The sequence below is a fragment of the Pogoniulus pusillus genome, chromosome 42, assembly GCF_015220805.1.
Source record: "Pogoniulus pusillus isolate bPogPus1 chromosome 42, bPogPus1.pri, whole genome shotgun sequence".
In the NCBI taxonomy this organism is placed as follows: Eukaryota; Metazoa; Chordata; class Aves; order Piciformes; family Lybiidae; genus Pogoniulus; species Pogoniulus pusillus.
In genome coordinates this window covers 3,539,975-3,561,085 of record NC_087305.1, presented here as the reverse complement: position 1 = coordinate 3,561,085, position 21,111 = coordinate 3,539,975, and the positions used below count along the sequence as shown (strand labels likewise).

At 52.8% G+C, this 21,111-nt stretch overlaps 2 protein-coding genes across 2 annotated transcripts; one reads left to right on the top strand and one right to left on the bottom strand.

Annotated features, from left to right (window-relative positions):
• The first annotated feature begins 581 nt into the window (after positions 1-581).
• Positions 582-12,723, top strand: LOC135192388 (uncharacterized). Its single transcript, XM_064175491.1, has 12 exons — positions 582-1,142; positions 2,538-2,591; positions 2,843-2,929; positions 3,190-3,324; positions 3,530-3,640; positions 3,924-4,062; positions 4,221-4,309; positions 10,069-10,207; positions 10,574-10,716; positions 10,944-11,073; positions 11,861-11,980; positions 12,522-12,723. Exons 1-12 carry the CDS (start codon positions 582-584, stop codon positions 12,608-12,610), a joined length of 1,797 nt encoding a protein of 598 aa, XP_064031561.1. The 3' UTR covers positions 12,611-12,723.
• A 728-nt stretch (positions 12,724-13,451) lies between these two features.
• On the bottom strand, positions 13,452-14,943 carry TM2D2 (TM2 domain containing 2). Its single transcript, XM_064175753.1, has 4 exons — positions 14,706-14,943; positions 14,540-14,627; positions 14,319-14,434; positions 13,452-14,151 (listed from the first exon to the last, which is right to left on the bottom strand). The coding sequence occupies exons 1-4, from the start codon at positions 14,915-14,917 to the stop codon at positions 13,938-13,940; spliced, it is 630 nt and encodes a 209-aa protein (XP_064031823.1). The 5' UTR covers positions 14,918-14,943; the 3' UTR covers positions 13,452-13,937.
• Positions 14,944-21,111: the final 6,168 nt, after the last annotated feature.

Genomic DNA, 21,111 nt, shown 5'->3' with positions numbered 1-21,111 from the left:
CCTGTAGAATCATAGCATCAGTCAGGGTTGGAAGGGACCACAAGGATCACCTAGTTGCAACCCCCCAGCCATGGCCAGAGACACTCTACCCTAGATTTGGCTGGCCAGAGTCTCGTCCAGCCTGGCCTTAAACACCTCTAGGGATGGGGCCTCAGCCTCCTCCCTTGGTAATCGTGGACAGAACAATTTAAGCAGTTCCACAGGCAAGCTGCTAAACTGCTGTGCTTGCAAAATCCAGCTGGGGCATCAACACCTCATCCTCTGTGATTTCCCCCTCGGCCTTGCACATGCTGCCATAGGTGATATTTACCCCACACCATGAGCAAGTTGTGCTGCACTGCTGCATCAGCATCCTGAAGACACTGAGGCCTGAAGTCCAGACTCACACATTGCCATGTGTCACATCTCACACAGTGCCATGTGTCACATCTCTGCATGCTTCCCTTATGGCATGAAAAGCTTAAGCTAAAGATGTGTCCTACACAAACATTCCCAACTGCCGAACGCAGGAAGCAAGGAACTGCCTCTTCCCTAGGAGATTCACGGTCACACATCTGGGCTGGTTCCTCGTTCTGCCTGGGATGCGCCTGCAGTTCAGAACGTGCATTGTTCAGATTTCAACAGAGCCAGGATTAAAAGGAACCAGAAGAGAACGAACCTCAGAAACATTTCCACGCTGCCTCCTAGCAACGCTGGTAGGGCAGAATCGCGCAGGGCCCGCTCCGCTCAGGGCCCGCTCCGCTCAGGGCCGGCTCCGCGCAGGGCCCGCTCCGCTCAAGGACCGCTCCGCGCAGGGACGGCTCCGCGCAGGGCCCGCTCCGCGCAGGGCCCGCTCCGCGCAGGGACGGCTCCGCGCAAGGACCGCTCCGCTCAGGGACCGCTCCGCGCAGGGACGGCTCCGCGCAAGGACGGCTCCGCGCAGGGCGCGCTCCGCGCAGGGCGCTAAGGACCAGCAGCCCCGTCCGCGCGCCGCCTCAGCAGCCTTTTCCCGCCCTTTTTTCCCGCCCGTCCCTGCTCTCGCCCTCCGGCACCAGCAGCGCCTCAGCGCCTGTCGCCCTCAGCTCTGTCCCACTGCGGCCGCCGCACTCCGCTCCCGCGCTCACAACCCCGGGCTCTTGCCGTCTTGGGACAGGAGCGATTCCGCAGGCAAACCTCTCCTTCTCCCTGCTGCCTTCCAGCTACAGTCATTAGGAAACCTTCACAGAGTGTGCTGCCAGAGACTCGGGAGCGCACAGCTACCCCAGCTGCTGAATCAAGGAAGCAAGGAGTTGCCTCTACCCAAGGAGATTCGCAGTCACACACCTGGGCTGGTTTCTTGTTCTGCCTGCGATGCCACTGCAGTTCAGAATGAGCTTTATTCAGTTTTACATGGAGCCAGGATTAAAATGAACCAGAAGAGAACGAGCCTCAGAAAGAAAACACTTCCACACAGTCTCTGAGCAAAGCTAGAAGGGCAGAACCGTGCAGGGGTGCTCCGGCCACACACTCAGGAGCACACAGCCTGCAAGCCAACAGCTGCACACAAAGCCCAGGCATGCACAAAGCTCCCAGACACAACGATCACCTCTGTCTTTGCAGCAACACAGAAAAGGAGCTGAGGCAAGGTGAAAACCATGTGTGGTGCTACCTAGGACAACCAAGAGACCCTCACAGACCAGCCCATATCTGTAGTAGTTCATCCTGAACAGCCCCATTAGAACAAAGCCACTTGCAGAGGCAGTGCTGTCTTTGGGCCCTGAGCTCACACAGGAACTCACAGAACATTCTGGAAGGTACAAAGGCTCTTATTTATTTTGTCCTCTGCAAGGCTTTTGTGGGTTTTTCAAGCCCAGGCTATGTCTGCTCACAAGATTGATGGGGATTTTCAATTCTCATGTTTAAGTTTTCACTGCAAATGGATCCTTATCTGATCAGTATCACACACTGGCAGATCAACAGTTACAGAAGCACAGGCCCCATATTCATCAAGCAGTTAGGGCAGGAAAGAATTATCGGCGGCATCCAGGCAGGGATACAAATGACAGAATTATTTTATTTCAGCACTTAATCCTTCCACATCTCATTCTCAAAGCCTATATAAGGTGCACAGGTCACAGCCTTCATTCCACCTGCACCAGCATCAGCTCTGCAGTCACGATGAAGTGCGCTGTGAGTAGATGCTCTTTCGCTCCCTTCTCCACTCCAACTTTGACTCCAGTCGTTGCCTTTCTCTCTCACAACTGCCTCTGCCTGTCTCTGCCAAAAAGGCATTCTTGGGGCAGATTTTCTCCTCTAGAGACAGCAGCACAGACCCTAGGAGCTTACCAGCACCTCCACATTCAGCTCTCTAAACTACCTCTCTTGGGTCTGCTTTGCACCTGTCCAGGGTAAAACAAGGATGAGTCACTTTATGTGGCCCTTGCAATTGCACTGGGAAAGCAAAAGAGGACCCAGGGAGTTCACTAAGAGGTCCGCACAGGAAAGAGGCTCTTGGATCCACTTGCTGGATTGGACAAACAGCCCTGCAGCTCTAATGGACGTTTCCATTTCCATTTCAGATTGTGGCTACCGTCCTCCTTGGGCTCTGCCTGGCTCCAGCCTTCGGGCTTGTTGTAAGTAGTGACCCAGCTGTGCGCTGTCCTGTGTGAGTGGTTCGGGCACTCCTTCATTAGTAGCAAAAGGGATGGTAAAGGGAAGCTATAAAAGCGCAACTTAGCAAAGTTCCCTCTCTTCCTGATGGGATGGCAGAAACAGAGGCAGGCAACTCAAGTTAGAATGGACCTAGAATTATTCCTACAGAGAGCAGAGACAAACAATTCTCACCAGGCCACAACTCTCACGGGCTATGTCTGGCATCTTGCAGGTTGGGCAGAAGACCGGGCACGATCAGTTCCCTGGACAGGACCAGTTCCCCGGGCAGGATGTGTTCCCCAAGCCACATTACCCTCAGGTATGGTTTGAGATTCCCTGATTGTCTCAAATAGTAGCACTTAGAGCCAAGACAAAACACAATCTTGGTGACTGCTGACATCACAACGTGTCTGGTGGGGTGGGGGAGGTCATCGGGAGCAGCACACCCATGCATTGCTGTTCTTTCTCTGTTCCCTGCTCGATGACTTTTCCCTGCTTCTTTCCCCATCATTGCAGAAGAAAGGCATCATCTGATGTCAGAGTTTAAAAGTGCTATGGAATTTTGTTTTCTCGATGCAGAATCCTGACCTGCACCAGCAAACCACCATCGTTGTGGGCACCCAAATTCTGACCCTCAAGAGGCAATGGCACGCGGCCATCATCGAGAAGAAGAGCACTGTGGGTGCATGGAAAACCGTTTGGAACTACAGGACGGTGAGTGGCAAGGCACTGCTCCAGGGAATGGACAAGGAGGCAGCTCCTGGAAAGCTGACCACAACACAGCACTTATTTCTTTCCTCTGAGTACCAAGAATCCAACTTTTGTGGTAGCACTAGCCACATTTCTTTCCTCTCTCTTACTCACCTTCTTCCCATCTTCTGTACTTCCATCCTTAGTTGTCCCTCACTTCACTTTGCAGGGTGTGATTGCAACCAGAATGCCAACCGAGAGAGTCTGCTACATTTCCACCATGAACAGGCAGCTGGTGCCCACCTTTGATGCTCTGCCCAGACTGGCCGAACAGAACAGGGTAAGATTCCAGAGGACAACTTCCTGGGGAAGTTGTGCAGCACTGCAAAGGCAACTGGTGTCAGACAGGTGGCTGTTTTCATGAGCTTAAGACCCACAGTAACTGCAAAAGCCATTTAGATCACACCATGGCTTATGAAGTTGTATCACAGCACTCAGGGAGGAGAAGAGATTGGAAACTCACTCCAAGCAAAGCACTCAGGAGCAGTGCAGAGAAAGGAATACGCACAGCAGTGAATGCACTGTGGCACTGATCTTGACAAATGCTCTTTTGTCCTGTCCAGATCCAGGGAGTTAAAGGACAACCTTCACAGGACATCATCTACGTCATCAAGAGACCTATCCTCAACCTCCAGGTTTATGGACAAGAGGTCATCACCCTGTGCAGTGGACTCACAACCTACGAGACTTATGAGGTCCATGGTGAGTGCAAGCAAAGGAGTGCTGGGAGAGCTCCATGGGACTGAACATGGCAGTGCCAACGTGCCCAGTGCTCAGGGCAGACAATGAATGCACACATCTCTGAACACCTCCTTCCCTCTTACCTCACCACGTCTTTCTTTCCTGCCTTCCTTTCACAGGACCCCAATTCACTGTCGACCAGGGATTGTGCACCAAAATCAATGTGCTGCACCTGCTGGACTTTGTCTTCTGCCGTGCCAACAACAAGGCCTAAAAGCCTCACCCGGCCTCAGCCAAGTGCAGCTGCTCCATCACTGCTGCACCAGGGCAGCCCCAATGCTTTTCCTCCCTGGCATCTCCTCCTTCCAGAGTCCCCTTCTCCATGATGCAGATGCTCAGTTGTGACCATATCTTTGCAATAAAGATCTCTAGCATGCATTAACCCTGCCTGTCTCTCATTGCTGTACCCTTTCACATCCATGCACTCATAGAATCATGGAATCATAGAATCAACCAGGTTGGAAGAGACCTCCAAGATCATCCAGTCCAACCTATCACCCTGCCCTATCCAATCAACTAGACCATGGCACTAAGTGCCTCATCCAGTCTTTTCTTGAAGACCTCCAGGGACGGTGCCTCCACCACCTCCCTGGGCAGCCCATTCCAATGTCAATCACTCTCTCTGTGAAGAACTTCCTCCTAACATCCAGCCTATACCTACCCTGGCACAACTTGAGACTGTGTCTCCTTGTTCTATTGCTGGTTGCCTGGGAGAAGAGGCCATCCCCCACCTGGCTACAATGCCCCTTCAGGTAGTTGTAGACAGTAATAAGATCACCCCTGAGCCTCCTCTTCTCCAGGCTAAACAGGCCCAGCTCCCTCAACCTCTCCTCATAGGATTTGTGCTCCAGGCCCCTCACCAGCTTTGTTGCCCTTCTCTGGACATGTTCCAGCACCTTAACATCTTTCTTGAATTGAAGGGCCCAGAACTGGACACAGTACTCAAGGTGTGGCCTGACCAGTGCTGAGTACAGGGGAAGAATAACCTCCCTGCATCTCCTGGACCCCTTTGGAGCCCTCTAAATGCTCTTCTCAGAGCTTGACACACAGGACACACCCACAGAGGGGAGCAAGTGTCACAGTTTGTAGGTGACAAAGGCACCAAACAGACCTGAGTGCTTCCTTCCCCCTTCCAGGCTAAGAGGACCCACACCAGGAATTTTGACTCTTGTGGCATGAAAGGGAGAAAGAAAGGAGGAGGATGCAATGAATTTGCCTTGCTGAGGGGATGAGGCAGCCAATTTGTAGGATTTACAGAGTTGTTTTGTTCCTAAAATAGAGGCCTCCAGTGTAACCAGAGCATGGTAAGGATTAGCCAGATGCACCACATTTAACATGAGAGAAGCAGAGAGGCAATGTCTTTTAGTTTCTGTCACACTCACACTGGTCCCCACAAGCTTGTCATGCTCAGCTTTGTCTTGTCCTTGGTGTTTCTCCAGTTAACTCATCTTTGCATCTTGCTGCTGGGATGAGAGTTTTGAAGAACTTATGCTCAAGAGCAGCCTCACTTCACCACCCTCCAGCAGCGCAAAAGGCTGCTGTAGTCCGGCAGGTGATCTTTAACCGCTGAGAGGTGAGGGCACATGTCCTCACCTGTTGTCTACCTCTCAGTCACTAGGAACTGGAGTTTTAAATAGCAAAGAGCCCCAAATACAGCTGATGTTTCAGGATAGATGTCTGTGTCTAGATGATTGCTGTTTCCTTAGACTAAGCAGTTTCAGGATTCTTGCAAGATGCTATCCCCAGAGGCTTAACAAGTGCTGTCTGAAGAGCTGGTCATACTGCACAGACCCCCAGGCAGAGACAGGGTTTGCCTTCTGGTGGATCCCAGGTCTCTCAGAGTGTGGGCACTTGTGCTGTGCTTTGCCTTTGATCACCAGAGCCTTCAGAGATTCAAGTGCATTAGGACATACTTTGACTTGAGAGCTTTCATTTCAGGAGAGAGGTCAAATTCAACCTGAGACATGCTTCAACTGAGCTTGAAAAGCAAAGTTACAAAAGAACTGGGATTTGAAACCCTTTGGGGGACCATTAACAGGGCAAGATTACCACCTCCATTGTGCCCACAGAGGGCATCAGCTATGGAAATAATACCCAGACCTGGTGCAGGGACTAACCTGCAGTTTTGGCAGCACCACAGTAACTTCCACAAGAGGCTCTCATACACCTTTCTGACACTGGGCTTTATTGGTTGTACAAAGCCCAATCCCCTGACATGGATCCTCTGCCTGTGCAGTGATGAGCTGTAGCTGTGCTGATCCTCCCTTCACAGGCCAAGAGAGAAAGGGAAAGACTCCTCCCTGCACTCAGCTGCCCTGCAGTTCAGCTATGGAAGCCCAAACTATCCCTTGGTGCTGCTCCTGTCAGCCTCTAAAGAAGCTCTTACATCCAAGCAATCTCCACTTGCCTCAAGTCAGAAGAAGGTGACCCATCATTTGGCACTGCCACCCTCTGAGTGTCACTGAAACAAAAGAACCTTGCCATGACATGCTGAGAATAATTGTACCTTCTCTGTCCTCTCAAGGTGAGATTATGCTACCCAAATAAGCTCTGGTGGTGACTCATGGGGCTTTTCCAGGTGCCTTTTGTAAATGTGTACTTTATCTGCTAGTGGGAGAAAAGGAAAGAATGAACACCTTAAAAATCAACAAGAGTCTCTAGGCTGGGAATGTCAGACACGATTGGGCGATGCAGCTGCTATTAAATGATTGGATTTGCTATTAAATATTTGGATTTGATCTCAAAGATATTTTCCAACCTGCTTAATCCTGTGATTCGGTAAACAAGCACCTCTGAATGTGCTGCTTCTGTAGCAGACAAGAATAGAAAACAAACACAGATCATCTGTCAATCCACCTCTCTTTAGCTGAGTAAACAGCAGTGGAAAGCATTCCTGGAGAAAGAGACTCAGACTTCTGCACTGGCCCAGCTGGAAAACCAAACCATTTTGCAGGGGTTCTGCGAGCAAATTAACTCTTGCATCATGGCTCTCTGTACTTACCACGTTTCAGAGAAATATTGGAGCTGGTCACTTTCACCAGGGGGCCCTGACTCAGGTGGTACTTTCATGGAGTGGGTCTGTAAAGATACTGAAGCCTGGAACTCTGAAAGGTTAACAAAAGAGCTCAGTAGTTTCTTGGATCTAGAACCAGCTTCATGATTTCCAGGGACTGTTTGAACATCTTTAACACAGTAAGATTACCACCTCCGTTGTGCCCACAGAGGGCATCAGCTATGAATAAAGTATTAGGCTGAGTCCTTTGCCATCAGGCACAAAGCATTACCACAGACTGTATTAGGCAGCTGTCCCCTGGCTCTTTTTTCCTCACTTAAAGGTTACTACAAAATACACTGATCCTACCAGGACAAGATTTCTTCCACCTGCCTGTGTGCAATGGATTCAACCAGGCTGCTATGCACTGATCCTACCAGGACAAGATTTCCTCCACCTGCCTGTGTGCAATGGATTAAACCAGGCTGCTAGGCACTGATCCTACCAGGACAAGATTTCTTCCACCTGCCTGTGTGCAATGGATTCAACCAGGCTGCTAGGCACTGATCCTACCAGGACAAGATTTCCTCCACCTGCCTGTGTGCAATGGATTAAACCAGGCTGCTATGCACTGATCCTACCAGGACAAGATTTCTTCCACCTGCCTGTGTGCAATGGATTCAACCAGGCTGCTAGGCACTGATCCTACCAGGACAAGATTTCTTCCACCTGCCTGTGTGCAATGGATTCAAGCAGGCTGCTAGCAAAGCCTCCTCTTATCGGAGCACTTCCCAATGAAATCACTCATGATTCTGTGAACACAGGGCACAAGCTAGGAAGGTAAACCCATTTTAATATTGAACTTTGAGGTATGACTACATAAAAAGTAAGAGTACACATCCATTAACAGATCTTGGCTGCTATCAAAATGAAGTTCCCTCTAAGTACACCTGGGACTACCACATAAAGCTCTTAAGGCTGGAATGTTCTGAAATGCTTCTGAGCCTTTCTTGATGCTCAACAAACTATTCCTAATTGATGCAGGGAGCACAGAGTAAAAATGCCAAATGGGTCAGTCCTGCAGGGGTGAAATTGCACTTTTGGCAGTGACTTCACCTGCCTATGCAGACGTGGAAGGGAGAGGAGCTCTGCTGCAAGGGTGAGGCACAGGTGTGTGGAGAAAAGTCAACACTCCCTCAGCCACAGCTTCTGTGCCAGTCAGTCATCTTGGCACATTCTAGGTCATGCATAGGTGTCTTTGGGAGCGCTGAAGAACCACCATAGAACCACCACTGGCATAACAGGATGTGTCCAAAAGGTCTCTTTGGACTTGCAGACTTGGAGTCCCAGAACTGAAACCAGACTTCAATGTTGCCCTAGCAGCACTGCTCACAAGGTATTCCCACATATTAAAGCCCCCTTAAAAAAGCCAAACTAAAGCAAGCAAACCCAAAGAAGCAGACAAAAACCAAATAAAACCCCCAAGCACCAAGCTAACAAATTCAAAAGGCCCCAGACACGCTGGGTTCCTGTTGCAAAATCATTTGGGAGTCTTTATAGAGGTGCAGATTTGGAGCACACAGCCTGCAAGAAAGCAACCTGACACAAAACCCTGGCATTCAAAATCCTCCCTGACACAAGGATCACCTCTTGTCAGTAAGTCACCACAGAAATGGAGCTGAGACAAGATGAAAACCATGTCTAAAACAACAACTTGCCCTTATATGTAATATTTCAGCCTGAGTAGCTTCATTAAGGGCAAATCCACCTTCAGAGGCAGAGTTGTCTTTGGGCCCATAGGCTGTGTTTGCCCCTCTGGTAACACAGTAACACTGAGGACATTCTGCAAGGTACAAAGGCTCTTATTTATTTTGTCTACTGCAAAGGCTTTTGTGGTTTGTGTTTTGGGGTTTCTTTTTCATCCCTACGCTGTCTGCTCCTAGGTTTCCATGTGAATGTTCTAAAGTAATTAGTATCTGTCAGAGAGGTGCAATAAAATGTGTTTAGTTTTTTTTTCACTGCAAATGGATCCTTATCTGATAATTATCAGGCTGTGGCAGGTCAGAATTTACAGAAGTACAGTCCCTGTATTTATGAAGCTGTTAGAGCAGGAAATAATTATCAGTGACAGGGAGACAGGGATACAAATGACAGAATTATTTTAGTTCAACACTTGTCGCTTCCACACCTGATTCTGCAAAGGTATATAAGGTGAGCAAGTGGCAGTGCTCTGTTAACTGCACCAGCTCAGCTCTGCAGTCAGCATGAAGTGCACTGTGAGTATAGATGCTCTTTTTCCCCCTGATAAACCAGAACTTTGACTCCATTCATTGCCTTTATCTCTCAGTGCAGACCCTGATAACCAAAGCAGGTGAGGAGCTAAGGACTTTTAGAAGATTTAACTATACATTAGAGACTGACTGAGACTTCCCAGAGCACACAGTCTCAAGTTGTGCCAGGGGAGGTCTAGGCTGGATGTGAGGAGGAAGTTCTTCACAGAGAGCGTGATTGGCATTGGAATGGGCTGCCCAGGGAGGTGGTGGAGTGGCTGTTCCTGGAGGTGTTGAAGCCAAGCCTGGCTGGGGCACTTAGTGCCATGGTCTGGTTGATTGGCCACGGCTGGGTGCTAGGTTGGGCTGGAAGAGCTTGGAGCTCTCTTCCAACCTGCCTGATTCTATGATTGTTCAGTCTGCAGGAAGCAGAACCAATGTCCCTTTTTGTCAGTGCTTCAGTGGATCAACCAGTCTCTTGTAATGCCTAAAAGGATTAAATTCCCTCCCCTCATTCTTGTTAAATGTCTGTCTATGAGTATGGAGCTCTCAGAAGCACCTTCAGATTCAGCTCTGAAAATAGCAACCTCCCATGGATCTGCTTTGTGTTTCTGTAGGGTAGGGCAAGGATGAGTCACTTTAGGTGACTCTTGTAATTCCAGTAGGAAAGCAACAGAGGACCCAAAGAGTTCACTTACAGACTAGGACATGAAAAAGGCTCTGGGATCCTCATGCTGGAGTGGACAACCAGACCTGCAGCTACACTTTGTCTTTCCATTTCCATTTCAGATTCTGACTACCATCCTCCTTGGGCTCTGCCTGGCTCCAGCCTTTGCTGATGTACGTGAGTGGAGTGACCAAGTTACACACACACATTGCTGCTGGTTCTGTATTCCCTGCTTCTTGAGTTTCCCTTGCTTTCCACATCCCTTTTGGAGGAAAGCAACCTAAAACTTCTTTCATGTCTAAAACTCTAAAACCACCAGATGGCAACTGTAGTATGCAGAAATTAGTCCTTGAATCTGTCACTTCTTATGGCTGTTCCAGGCTGCCACAGCCTGCATTTGCTGTGGTACTGCAAACACTGTGCTCAGTAGAGGTGCTCCCTGCTGGCCAGCATTTATTCTATTAGAGCAGTCATGTTCTAAAGCTTCTGAGGTAACTGACTGCCTTGGAAGTCTAAAGCTGCTGTTTACTTCTGTATTCTGAAACCAGAAAAAACAATTCAGCAAGAAAATCCCCATTCCTGGAGGCAGCCAAATTCTGACCGTCAACAGGGAATGGCGTGTGGCAACTGTTGAGCAGAAGAGCAGCACCCAGGGCTCATGGAAGAGCATTTGGAACTATGATACGGTGAGTGGCAAGGGACTGGTCCTGGAAATGGACAAGGAGACAGCTCCTGGAAAGCTGACCCCACTACAGGACTTCTTTCTTTCCTCTCAGCACCTGGAATCCAACTTCTTGGGTAAAATGTGTCCCAGTTTATTGCCTGTTTCGCTCAGACTTTATTGCAACCTCAATTCTTGAAAGATTGAATCCCTGTTAAACTAAGGCTAACATTTAATAACTTCATTCTGCAGGGTTTTGTGGCGAGCAAAGTGCTGCCAGAGAGAGCTTGCTACATTTCCATCATGGACAGGAAGAAGATGCCCAACTTTGATGCTCTGCCCAAACTGGCTGAACAGAATGTAAGAGCCAAGGGGAGGAGTCACCTGGGGAATTGTGCAGCACTGCAAAGCAAACTGATGTCAGGATCATGACTGTTTTCACAAGCTTTTAAACCAACAATGGTGTTTTAAAGCCGTTTAGATCACACCATTGAACAGGAAGCAGTACCCATTTCTGTGCCCTAACCTTCTGTGAGTCTGCATTAAGAGAATGTGAAACTGGCAGGGGCAGATTATTTCTCCTAAGCTTACATTTCATGGAGGCTAAAAAGATATCTGTTGGTTGGAAATCGATTTGAAATGGCACTCAGGAGCTCAGAGAACATTGTCCCAATAAACTCTCAGCCTTCTCAGGAAGCTGTGAGCACCACTTGCAGATCAGTTTAATGTAGATGGATCTGCCAAGTGTGGCTGCTGCCCTCTTTGGTTCTTCCTTCAGAAGGCTGAAGGAAGACTTCTCCTGACACGATTCCAAGTTACAACCAGAGTACCTCTAGAGCAAGAGACTAGTAAGGGACTGAGCAGATACTCCTGTAGGAGGTCTGTGCTAAATATTGACTGCACAACTCTGTGTTCTGCTCTTTAACTGAGCTTCTTTAGCCTCCCTCCACCTTAGCTCCCTTTAGAAAGATCTGCCCTGGGAGCTGCCTTCAGTGTTGTGACCAGTCCCAGAGTTACACAGCGATGCAAGCTGTGCACCTGTGAGGGAAACACCAAGCAGCCAGGCACCATTCCAGACACAGCAATGTGCTTAGCATGGAGTGGATCGAGGCACTGAACTGCCTGACTGATGCCATTTCATGCTTAGGGCGTGAAAGGACATGGACACACTGCAAAGGACATCACATTCACCCTCATCAAGAGGCCCATCCGGGACCTCAAGTCCTACGGACCAGACATCTTCTCTATGTGCAGAGGACTCCAAACATATGTGGCTTATGAATACCAGGGTGAGTGCAAACAGTGGGGTGATGCAACTAGCCAGGCATTCCTCTGCCTTGTGGAGTAAGGCACAAATGCTGCTGCAGGATGCCAGCTATTGCTGTGAGCCTGCTATAAATCCAGGGCCTAGCTGGGGGTGCCGTGATCATACCTGGATCCCTCGCTCTAGAATTTACTGTAGGGTGAAGGGGGAAAAAGTTCTTTCACATATCAATAGAGGAACCAGGTTTGACTCAGAGGAACTAGTCCTGAGGCAGCAGCAGAGTACTGAGCCTTTCTGCAAGCTGGGTGTCTGCAAACCCAGATGAAGATGATAAAGATGCTCTGCAGATCAGGCCCAGGCTGTTGCATTCTGACACTGCAGTTTCACCTGCTCACTGCTGGCTTTGAGAACTGCTTTGGTCTTTGAGATGGCTCCATGGGACTGAACATGCCAGTGAGCCAGTGCTCTGTGCCCTGTGTTAAGGGCAGCCAGAGCACACACAGATCACCTGACACCATCTCCCTTGTTGGCTCATGGCATCTCTTTTCAATGTTTTGTTTTTGAAGGACCCCAACATGGAATCAGCTCATGCAAAAGACTTGATGCTCTGCACCTACTGGGCCTTAAATACTGTCATGCCAATATCAAGGCCTGAAGATCTTACCTTGATTGAACCAAGTGCAGCTGCTCCATCACTGCTGCACCAAGCCAGCCCCAATGCTGCTCTTCCCTGGCATCTCCTCCTTCCAGAGTTTCCTTCTCCATGATGCAGATGCTCAGTTGTGACCATACCTTTCCAATAAAGACCTTTAGTATGGATTTACTCTGGCTTGTCTCTCATTGCTGTACCCTCTGTTTTCTATGCACACATCCAGAAAGCCATTTGGAGTGCATCTCCTGTGCTCCTTTGGAGCTTTCCAAATGCTCTTTTCAAGGCCTGCTCTGCACTCAGGGCACAGCCATAGAGAGGGGCAAGTGTCACAGTCTATAGGTCACAAAGGCAGCACACAGAGCTGAGACATTTCTTCCTTTTTCCAGGGACAGAGGCCTCATGGCAGAAATCCTAACTCTAGTGGTATGAAAAGGAGAAAGAAAGAAGGAGGATGCAATGAATTGGCCTTCCTGAGGGGATGAGGAGGACAATCTGTAGGATTTAGAGTTGTTCTGTTTCTATAACAGAGGTAACCAGAGCGGGGCAAGGACTGGCCAGGAGCATCACAGTGGACACACAAGGGAGTGAAACTTCACTTCAGACACATGCACAGGATCCACACAACTACTGCTTCCCAGCACATACTGCCAAGATCAGCTGAGATTTGCAGTTATTTTTAGTCACTGCAGTGCAACTGCACACCAAGGAGTGATTCAGGGCAGGGGACAGGAGAAATGAGTCCCTCTGAAGCAACCCACGTGCTGTGGAGTGGTTGAGTGTCCTGCACTTGCCCTCTGTGCAGCATGAGCACGGCAGGAAGAGTCACACCACCAGACTCCGGCGCTGCTCGAGGAAGCCTGAACTTTATTTGCTGCACTGTGGCTTTCCCCACCTGCCAGAGGAGAGAGTGATGATCTGCAAAGGATTCCTCCCAGCTCCACCCCAGCTTCCCCAGCAGCCAGTGAACAGTTTTAAGCAGACAATGCAGAGTCAGAGCCCAGCACTTTGCTAGAGCCTCTCCTTAAACCTTTGCAAAACCTCTCAGCAGAGACCCACAGGTCAGTGGCTGCACCTCCGGGTGCCTGCCTGTCCTCTGCCAACTCCAGAAGGAGGTGGAGTCAGCTCCCTCAGACTGTATTTGTCTGGGTTCTTTGCCTGCCGTCTCTTGGGGAGGAGGGAGAACACAGATCATTTTAAATAAGCAAAACAGGTAGGGCACAACTCAGTGTCCGAGTCTGTGCAGCAGAATGAACAGGAATAATGGCTCTGCACCTTCAGCTGCAGCTGTGTTGGGCAGAGGCTGTCCAGTCCCACAGGGCCTCCGTCGGGCTCAGTACACGGTGCACCAGTTACTGCCGTCGCTGGGCATCAGCCCGCCGGTGATGAGAAGAATCAGGTCCACGAACCACCAGATCCCCAGGCCCCCCAGGGTCAGCAACTTCCCTACGGCCGTCCCGGTGTGGCCCAGGCAGAACCGATCCACTCCAAAGCACCCCAGGAAAAACGAGTAGAGCAGAGTGGTTATAAAATAGTGTCCAGTGTACCTGCAAGGGGAGCGCCGGTCAGACGGGGCGGCCAGGAGGGGGCCGCCCCCGCCTCCCCCGCCGGCCTCGCCCCGTCCCTTGCAGCGGGGCTCCCTCCGGCGGGGGCCGGGAGCGGTGCAGGGGCCGGGGGAGGGGGAGAGGGGCCCAGGGGCCCTCCCGCGGCCTACTTGACGCAGGGCCTGCTGCCCCGCAGGAAGCTCCGCGGCTCCGCGCACTCGATGCCGTCCAGCGCTCGGCACTGCACCCGGGTGTGATCCACCTCGCCGTAGGCCTGTCCGCCGAACTGCGGGCAGCGCGGGCGGGATCAGCCGCGGGCAGCGCCCGGAGGCAACCGGCAGCGAGGCCCGGCGCGGCCGAGCCGCTCCTGCCCCGCCCGCCCGCCCCTCACCTTCACGCAGCCGTGGCCCAGCTCCTGCTGCGCCGTGGCGTTCCCACCGTGATCCACTGGCTCCTCGCACTCCACGAACTCATCGGGGCTGCGGGGAAGGAGCGGAGCAGTAAGGGAAGGGCGAGGCGACCGCTGCACCTCCCTGCTGCCTGGGCCCGATGCTCACAGGTAGGTGCAGAGGACGAGAGGCGCCTGCGGGTCGATGTAGGCCCAGGCGGCGGCGGCGGCGGCCGACCCCGGTGTGGGTCCTTCGGGCTCGGTGCCGTTGCTGGGGAGGTCCCTCGAAGCGCCGTGCAGCAGCAGCAGGTTGCCGAGCAGCAGCACAGCCTGACCGCACAGCAGAGCGTAGCCCAGGGGCCCGCCGCGCCGCGGCGCCATGGCGGCGGCCGCTGCTAGGAGACGCCGCGCCCGCCCCGGCCGCTGCGCCGCCGCCAGCCAATGGGCGCCCGCCGTGCCCCTGCAGGGGGCGGGGAGCGGCCGCTCGCAGCCAATCAGAGGAAAGGCGGAAGAAGCTGCGAGTGGCGGTGCCAAGAGGTGAGGCGGAAGTGTGCGCCAGGTGAGGAGATGATTGGCTGCCTGGGATGCTCAGCAGCCAATGGGCGAGGGGAGGGGCGGGGCAGCGGTGCCGGGCGCCTCTCCCCGCAGGGCGCTGCCGCTGCCCCCCGGGCCCTGTGTGGCTGCGGGCAGCGGCTGCGCTCCGTGCTGGGCTCCGTGCTGCGCTCCGTGCTGGGCTCCGTGCTGCGCTCCGTGCTGGGCTCCGTGCTGGGCTCCGTGCTGCGCTCCGTGCTGCGCTCCGTGCTGCGCTCCGTGCTGGGCTCCGTGCTGCGCTCCGTGCTGCGCTCCGTGCTGGGCTCCGTGCTGCGCTCCGTGCTGGGCTCCGTGCTGGGCTCCGTGCTGCGCTCCGTGCTGGGCTCCGTGCTGCGCTCCGTGCTGGGCTCCGTGCTGGGCTCCGCCGGTGGCTGGGCTTGGGACGCGCCGCTCCGCTCGGCGTGAGTTGCTAGGGCCTGGTGGGAAACGGTCTGATACTAGGCTCGCCCGGCTGCCGGCAGAGGCGGGACGCGCCACCTCCTGCTGCCTCTCGCAGGTCTGGTGGTGACCGTCTCGGTGCTCGGGGACCTCTCCGGAGAGCTGGGAGCAGCGTTAGCACCAGGGAAGACCTGGCATCGTCCCGGGACCCGCTCCCGTGCGTCAGTGCGGTGCACGGCATCGCGCAGAGCTCACCTGCCCCGGCTGAGGCAGCGGCAGGGAGAGGCTTCCTGCCCGGTCGTGGCTCCGCATGCTCCAGCTCCGTTCTTCTCCGGCTCTCGAGCAGCAGTTCTGCACCGAGCCGGCAGCCCGGCGGAGCTCCGGCAGGCACCAGGAGTCGCTCCTGCCGGTTGGAGCAAGGACTAAGGCAACGAGCAATAGAACAAGGGGACACAGTCTCAAGTTGTGCCGGGGTAGGTCTAGGCTGGATGTTAGGAGGAAGCTCTTCACAGAGTGATTGGCATTGGAATGGGCTGCCCAGGGAGGTGGTGGAGGCACCGTCCCTGGAGGTGTTCAGGCAAAGACTGGATGAGGCATTTAGTGCCATGGTCTGGTTGACTGGCTAGGGCTGGGGGATAGGTTGGACTGGATGAGCTTGGAGGTCTCTTCCAACCTGCTTGATTCTATGACTCACTCCCCGTGTGGCTGGGGGAGATGCCACTGACAGCACCTTCCCAAGGGAACTGCGACTTTGGCCTGGCCAGACTGGAGAGCTGCGTTGTGGTTGGGTTTCCTCTGCCTTCAACGGGAATTGCTTTGGTGGGTGTGTGACCAGCTGCCTCATTAAACCCTTCAGTAGCAATTAAGAGGCCTCCAAGTAGCTTCAGGAATAGCTTAAAGCTTGCACAGTGTGTGGGCTGGGTGATGGGGCTTTGTCTGGGGCACTAAGGAGGGCAAAGATCATGTCGAGTGTCTGTTGTACTCAGGTAAAGCGTCTGTGACATGGGGGTAAATGAACTTGGTGCTTTAGAGCCTGATCTTTCAGACTTTGCTGCTAAAGATTGTGTCCAGAGGGGCTGGGAATGCTGCTGGATGTGAGAGGCAGCAGCAAGGAAATACCAGCCAGGGCAGCAGCAGGTCACAGTCTGGGGGGAGGCTGAGAGAGTCAGGAGGGGTGAAACCATCTCTGTTCCCTTGACCTCCTCGAAATGTCACTCAGGAAGTGTTCTGAAATAAATAGGACTTGACCCCTTGAGCAGACTTCCCATTAACAGACAAGGGAGTTCAGGAGCTGCCTAGACCAAGTCCCTGCCCAGAGGAGGAATTAGTCCTGCCTGGGAAATTAGGCAGCAGAATTCTTTCACTGTAACTGCCCTGCCCCACGCACAAAGTGCCTGGCCTTGGCCCCTCTTGTTGCCTGCTCTTGGCTCTTCTCTGTTGTTCTCTGAGAGCTGCCTCTGCTCCCTCGCTGGATGGGACTCGGTGACTGAGAACTCAGCTGCACGAAGGTAGAGAGCTGGAGGCTGGAACCCTGCTATCAGCCCTCTACATCTGGACATGCTGCTGCCTGTTTCCATCAGTTCTATTCTGTCTTATTCTATCTCAGCTATTCCCCCCCCCCCCGCTGCGGTGTCTTGAGGCCATTAGATTGGAAATGCCAAGCACGGTCTGAGGCAGGTATGTGGCATTCACTGGCTCCAGCTGGGCAAAACCTGTAATTGGATAAGAATGTGTTTGGGAAAGAGCCATTAGCAGTGTCCGTGGGCGCCCATCAGCCAGCATTAACTGCTGCAGCGTTAATGAGCTGGCTTCCTGAGCCAGCTGGACTGCTGCTGCTGATGTCAGTGAAGTCCTGACTGCATCCCAGATCCTTAGCCTGCCTTATTTACAGGGCTTGCAAGCAAGCACCACGCATGTGGTATGTGGAGCCAGCAGGGAGAATGTGACATGTCTGACTTTGCTATTTCAGACTACTCAAGACCTCTGTCTGGCAGAGAGACCTCTCCTGCATTCACAGGGAAAGGGATTGCAACAGCCAGCCCCAGCACGAGGGCTTCTGAGGGATTGCTGTTCTTGCTGATTCTGCAGCTTTGTGGTGAAGAGCAGTGAAAATCATAGAGAGGAGATGTTTGGGGGATCCAAGCTTGAGAAGAGCAGATTTGGATTGGATGTTAAGAACAAGTTCTTTACTGTGAGGGTGGTGGAGCACTGGAACAGGTGGCCCAGGGAGGTGGTTGAGGCCCTTTCCCTGGAGACATTCAAGGTGAGGCTTGATGGGGTCCTGGGTGACCTGGGCTAGTGGGGATGTCCCTGCTGACTGCAGGGGGCTGGACTAGATGACCTTTGGGGGTCTCTTCCAGCCTGAAAAGACTGGATGAGGCACTTAGTGCCATGGTCTAGTTGACTGGATAGGGCTGGGGGATAGGTTGGACTGGATGAGCTTGGAGGTCTCTTCCAACCTGGTTGATTTTGAGTCATTCTGTCTCCTCTTCCCTGCCCTTGCTGTCAGCTCCAGTGTGACATAGGTCACTAAGCCACTGTCCTCCAGCTCACAAAGCCTCCAGAGCTACCCCACATACAACATTTACACCCTGATACACCAGGCAGTGCTGCTGCTTGTGTTGTGCATCAGCCTTGCCTGCTTTGGGAACCAGACTGGAAGTCTAAATCCCAGTTTGAAAACCTTCTAAAGCCTCCAGAGGGGACTGACAGTGACCAAACCCTCTTTGCCTGGGCTGTCCTTACCGCTGCAGGGGAGATGCAGAGCTCCCACTTACACCTGCTGGGTGTTCCATCTCTGGCCTTGCACTGTCCTCTCACTGTGCTGCTTAGGAATAGAGGCCACCATCAGCCCTGCTGGTCCCTTCTCTGTCAAAAGACGTTGGAATGCTTTTGCTTGACAACCACCACAGTGCCCTCCAGGCACTCGGTGAGGTCCTCTTCAGCACCTGCCACATAAGCTCTCTTGTCCTGCTGGGTGCTGCTTTGCCTTTGGTGTAAACAGTTGGGTTTGCATCTTTCTGGCTCAGCAGCAATGATTTCAGCAGGGCTGGCTGCTGTATTGCCTGGCTTGGTTCCCAGTGCCCTGTGGAGAGGCCAGCACACAGATTTGGTTTCCATTTCTATATATATATATTTTTTTCCCTTGGTAAGTTCACTTCTTTGAGCTGTTTCCTGTTTCTGCCTTTTATGCCTCTTTCGGAGAGCATCGCTGCTGTTTTAAGCCTCTGAACGAATTCAAACATCCTAATTTTAATACTGAGTAATCCCCAGGGCTCTTGTGAACTTGGGATTTTATTTGTCTAGGCTGGTGTAGGCTGCTTATCACCGGCAGCATGAGGATGCCTTATCACCTGACCTGTAATGTCACCCATGTGTCACACCCTGTTTATTCCTCTCCCAGAGGAAGATGTCCTGCTCTCTGCAGTGCCAAGGAGGGCGTTTAATGGATGCTGAACAGCCAGAGTCAGGTCAGAGGAACCCACGGAGGGTTCAGCCTGTGGCAGTGGGTCATGCTGGAGGGTTTGCCTCTTGCTCACCGCTGTGCTGTTGGTGTGGCAGGGCAGGGTGCTGAGGTGCAGTTGTGTCTCCATGTGCTGCATAGAATCACAGAATTAACCAGGTTGGAAGAGACCTCTGGGATCATCAAGTCCAATTTATCACCTGACCCTTCTCATTGACCCATGGCACTAAGTGCCTCATCCAGCTTTCTTATAAACACCTCCAGGGATGGGCACTCCACCACCTCCCTGGGCAGCTTGTTCCAGTGCCAATCACACTGTGAAGAACTTCTACCTAACATCCAGCCTGAACCTGCCCTGGCACAACTTGAGGCTGTGTCCCCTTGTTCTGTTGCTGGGTGCCTGGCAGCAGAGCCCAACCCCACCTGGCTACAGCCTCCCTGCAGGCAGCAATGAGCTCTGCCCTGAGCCTCCTCTGCTGCAGGCTGCACCCCCCCAGCTCCCTCAGCCTCTCCTCACAGGGCTGTGCTCCAGGCCCCTCCCCAGCCTTGCTGCCCTTCTCTCAACACCTTCCAGCACCTCAACATCTCTCTTGAATTCAGTGGCCCAGAACTGGACACAGCACTCCAGGTGTGGCCTGAGCAGTGCTGAGCACAGGGGCAGAAGCAGCTCCCTTGTCCTGCTGCCCACACTGCTCCTGAGCCAGCCCAGGATGCCATTGGCTCTGCTGCCCACCTGGGCACTGCTGCCTCCTCTGCAGCTCCTCTCTGCCAGCACCCCCAGCTCCCTCTCTCCTGGCTGCTCTTCACATTATCAACAGCAGCAATCATTTCAGAGAAACCAGCCAGACAAGGAGGGGCTCAACCCTGGAAACCCCCTGCCATGCCGAGCATGCCCAACACCACTGGACAGTAGGCTTGGCTAAGCAAATCATTCCTGGAAAACGCTAAGGGATCCTGAGGAAGCCAGGCACGTTCAGCGAGGCAGCAGGGAGAGGAGAGGAGCTCCGACCTGCCACGGAGCACTCCCCAGCCGCTCTCTCCCACCGCGCTGTCGGGACGCCGATAGCCCCCCGGGGTCAGCTCCCTTCCCTCCGCCTCCGGGCATTGCTTTCCTTTCTTTCTCTTCCCTCCCCCATCTCTCTTTCCCTTTCCCTCTCTTCATCCCTGTGTCCCATTGTCATTGTACATCCCAGTCCTGCATCCGCTTGGTTTAACTTGCATTAAAAACGAATGCTGCACATTTGTGTGTGTGTGGATGTTGTGTGTGCACAGACTAATGGCTGAGCAGCTGCTGCTGGGCTTTGGTTTCCTTTCTGTGCGCACTTTGTGTGCTTTATAACTCATAGGATGGGTGAGGTTTGCTGGGGTTGTTTAGCCTGGAGAATCATAGAATCATAGAATCAACCAGGTTGGAAGAGACCTCCAAGATCATCCAGTCCAACCTAGCACCCAGCCCTAACCAATCAAGTAGACCATGGCACTAAGTGCCTCATCCAGTCTTTTCTTGAAGACCCCCAGGGACAGTGCCTCCACCACCTCCCTGGGCAGCCAGAGGAGGCTCAGGGCAGACCTCATTGGTGTCTACAACTACCTGAAGGGAGGTTGTAGCCAGGTGGGGTTTGGGCTCTTCTCCCAGGCAACCAGGAACAGAACAAGGGGACACAGCCTCAAGTTGTGCTGGGGGAAGTACAGGCTGGATGTTAGGAGGAAGTTGTTGTCAGAGAGAGTGATTGGCATTGGAATGGGCTGCCCAGGGAGGTGGTGGAGTTACCATCCCTGGAGGTGTTAAAGAGAAGACTGGATGGGGCACTTAGAGCCATGGTCTGGTTGACTGGCCAGGGCTGGGTGCTAGGTTGGGCTGGATGAGCTTAGAGGTCTCTTCCAACCTGCTTGATTCGATGATCCTCCTGTGTGTCTGCAATAAAAGCAGCCTGTGCGTTTGGCACCGTTTGTGCCTTAATTCTGTGCCCGAGAATCCGAACCCCCCACACCCGGGACCCCTCCGGACTGGGACGGGGATGCTGTGAGCTGCGGGCTGATAGCAGCTGCCTTCAGCCCCTGCTCTCGGTGGGGTTTGCTCTCGGGATGTAGGCTTGTTTCTTTCCAAAAGCACTGGAATCACGGAATGGGTTGGGTTGGAAGG